The sequence below is a fragment of the Octopus bimaculoides genome, chromosome 9 (assembly GCF_046866305.1).
Source record: "Octopus bimaculoides isolate indiv1 chromosome 9, ASM4686630v1, whole genome shotgun sequence".
Taxonomy (NCBI): Eukaryota; Metazoa; Mollusca; class Cephalopoda; order Octopoda; family Octopodidae; genus Octopus; species Octopus bimaculoides.
In genome coordinates this window covers 77,532,067-77,534,566 of record NC_142936.1, presented here as the reverse complement: position 1 = coordinate 77,534,566, position 2,500 = coordinate 77,532,067, and the positions used below count along the sequence as shown (strand labels likewise).

Genomic DNA, 2,500 nt, shown 5'->3' with positions numbered 1-2,500 from the left:
GACGTTTCAAGAAATGTTAGTCTGAACCCCGATCAAGAAGACTTTCTGTTGCGGAAGACGAAGCCTTATTTGACACGGCTGAACAACAGCCAAGCACAATCTCTCGTACACTGTCTTCAGAACTTGGTCATTCACAAAGCACGATCTCCGTAACTGAGCGGTTCGGCATATAAGACCGATAGTATAAGTAGCAGGCTTAAGAGGAGAAATAAGCCTTGGTGTCGACTCGTTCGACTAAAATTCTTCAAAGCAGTGCACCAGTGTTGCTGCCCTCTAATGACTGAATCAAGTAAAAGTAAACGAAAAGATAAATGCCAAGCGTGGTTTGTGGAATTACTGGTGGAGAAAGGAGCTCGATGCTGCGAACATCTTGAATAAGGTGTAGTTGCTGGAGTGGAGGCGCATGGCTCAGTGGTTAAAGCTTACGATCGTGAAGTTGTGAGTTCGATTCCCGAACCGGGTTGCGTGTACACAGTTTCTCTTCTCCATCCCAAACCACTATATCACGTTGCTTATTCAGGGACCTTTTGAGCGGGATGGGCTACAGCAAATATTCTGTTTAATACCAGAGATATGCTTGTCAGTTGCTTGACCTTAACCAGTTGAGCATGTCCCTTGGTGGCTGACGATATGTGCAACTCTGATCATGAGCAGAAGTAGTTGGGGAGCATCATAGCCATGTGTTAATAGGAATTCTTTGGGGTTTGAATAATTCACCTTTGGAAACATGGGTGTTTTGCTCAACATCCTTAAACAAACCTTATTCAGGGACCCTTTGAGCGGAATGAGCTACTCGATCTGAAGAAAATTCTAACTGGGCCCCACCTGCGAGGTCATGCGCTGTTTATCTTGATATGAGATCACCATGTCGCGCACATATGGTTGTGATGCATGTGCCTGGTGTACCCTTATCAGACAGGTAGTCATGATGGGTATAATGGGCTTCGTATATTTTACCCCAGTGTCACTTTGATGGCATGCACTGCTCTCTCACTCAATAATAATAATAATAATATTTCACGTCGCCCCAGTTCCATCAGCTGTAGAAATGAGTTGCGACGTCACTGATGCCAAGCTGTATCGGCCTTTGCCTTTCCCTTGAATAACATCAGTGGCGTGGAGAGGGGAGGCTGATATGTATGGGTGACTGCTGGTCTTCGATAAACAACCCTGCCCGGATTTGTGCCTCGGAGAGTAACTTTCTAGGTGCAATCTCATGGTCATTCATGACCGAAGGGGTCACCCACTTCTTTCATCCAGTTGCTGGAATAAACAGTGGAACCACGTTAAAGGTGCAGACAACTGAACAGAATAAAAAGAATATGAAGAGGTATTTACCTTTTTAATATCCTTTTTATAACCTTGCACTAGCATGATCTTTCTACTCAAGGCCAACAAGGTGTTATCGTTGATTTCGTCTATAAATTTATCGTAGGAACATTGAATGTGAAGATTCAAGTTTTCGTTGTCACTGCCTAAAAATGTAAAAGAAGATGATTTTGTTATACTAGGCACCATTTCAACCATATTCCTTGACACTGGAGCACATTTGTGAATTTCTGGGCAGGATGCCCATTTACGCAACATAGAATTGCGAGTAGCTTCGTGTGACGTATTCCAAAAAGCACCAACAAAGTATTGCGGCTTTTTATCGGTAAACGTTGAAGAATACCTTTCATCCTCTCGAAGTTCAAATAGATATTGAATATCTGTTAATAAATCAATATCTGGTTGATCTTCTGAATCACCGAAATAGATGTTATTATTCCCGTCTGTGTTTACACCTGAATCTTTAGAACGGATAGTGGTTAATAAGGATTTATCTGAACATGTGTGTTTAACGGTTGGTGCCTCTTGATCTTTTAAGTTTATAATATCAACGAGCTGATTCCAGTATATCAGGTTTTTGTCTTTTTCACTAAAATTACACATTTCGAATATTCTGAAAGTGTCATTTCTTATAAAAATACCTATTCTTCGAAAAGTATGGCTTATTATAAAAATTGTGACATTTTGTAAAGGAATCTGTTCTTGAAGTGTCAAGTAATTCAAAGTCTGCGATGCTGTAAGAAAAAACTCGTCTGTGAGACCAAGGTACAACTGATTAATTCCTATACCTTTGAGATTAAGTTCGACGAAGAAATATTCAAATATAATATTCTGATCAATATGATGACGAGAGAAAAGCGCTCCCGGTGCTGTTTCCGAGCAAGTAATACGAGTTGAAAGCTCAACAGATTTGCCAACCAAGGGTTTTACCTTACGGACGGAGAGTCGTCTTATAACAGTGACTAGATCTCGCCAGGTATAATTTGGAGACGTCGATTTATTGACACACAATTGAAATACTCTTAATCCGCCATTTTTAAAATGTATACAAAATCTTCGTGTCTCTTCATCAAAGATATCCAGGCAAACATGTGATAGTGAAATAGTTTCTGCTTTAGAACGACCTTCTGTGGAATAAGATGTAATTGTTAATTGCTCATTTTCTATCTTC

General features: G+C 40.4%; 1 protein-coding gene across 3 annotated transcripts in view; it reads right to left on the bottom strand.

Moving 5' to 3' along the window:
- LOC106868253 (uncharacterized) overlaps nucleotides 1-2,500 on the bottom strand; it is a 23,472-nt gene that overhangs the window by 19,519 nt on the left and 1,453 nt on the right. Inside the window, exons 1-2 of one of the 3 annotated variants that reach the window (XM_014913423.2) lie at nucleotides 2,118-2,500; nucleotides 1,339-1,475 (exon numbers count right to left, since the gene is read on the bottom strand). The exon at nucleotides 2,118-2,500 is cut by the window's right edge and continues 206 nt beyond it. In XM_014913423.2, the coding sequence (XP_014768909.1) occupies nucleotides 1,339-1,475; nucleotides 2,118-2,500 (520 nt within the window). Of the gene's footprint in view, nucleotides 1-1,338 lie in introns of all 3 variants that reach the window. The other 2 variants (XM_014913424.3, XM_014913422.2) reach the window with 2 other exon arrangements.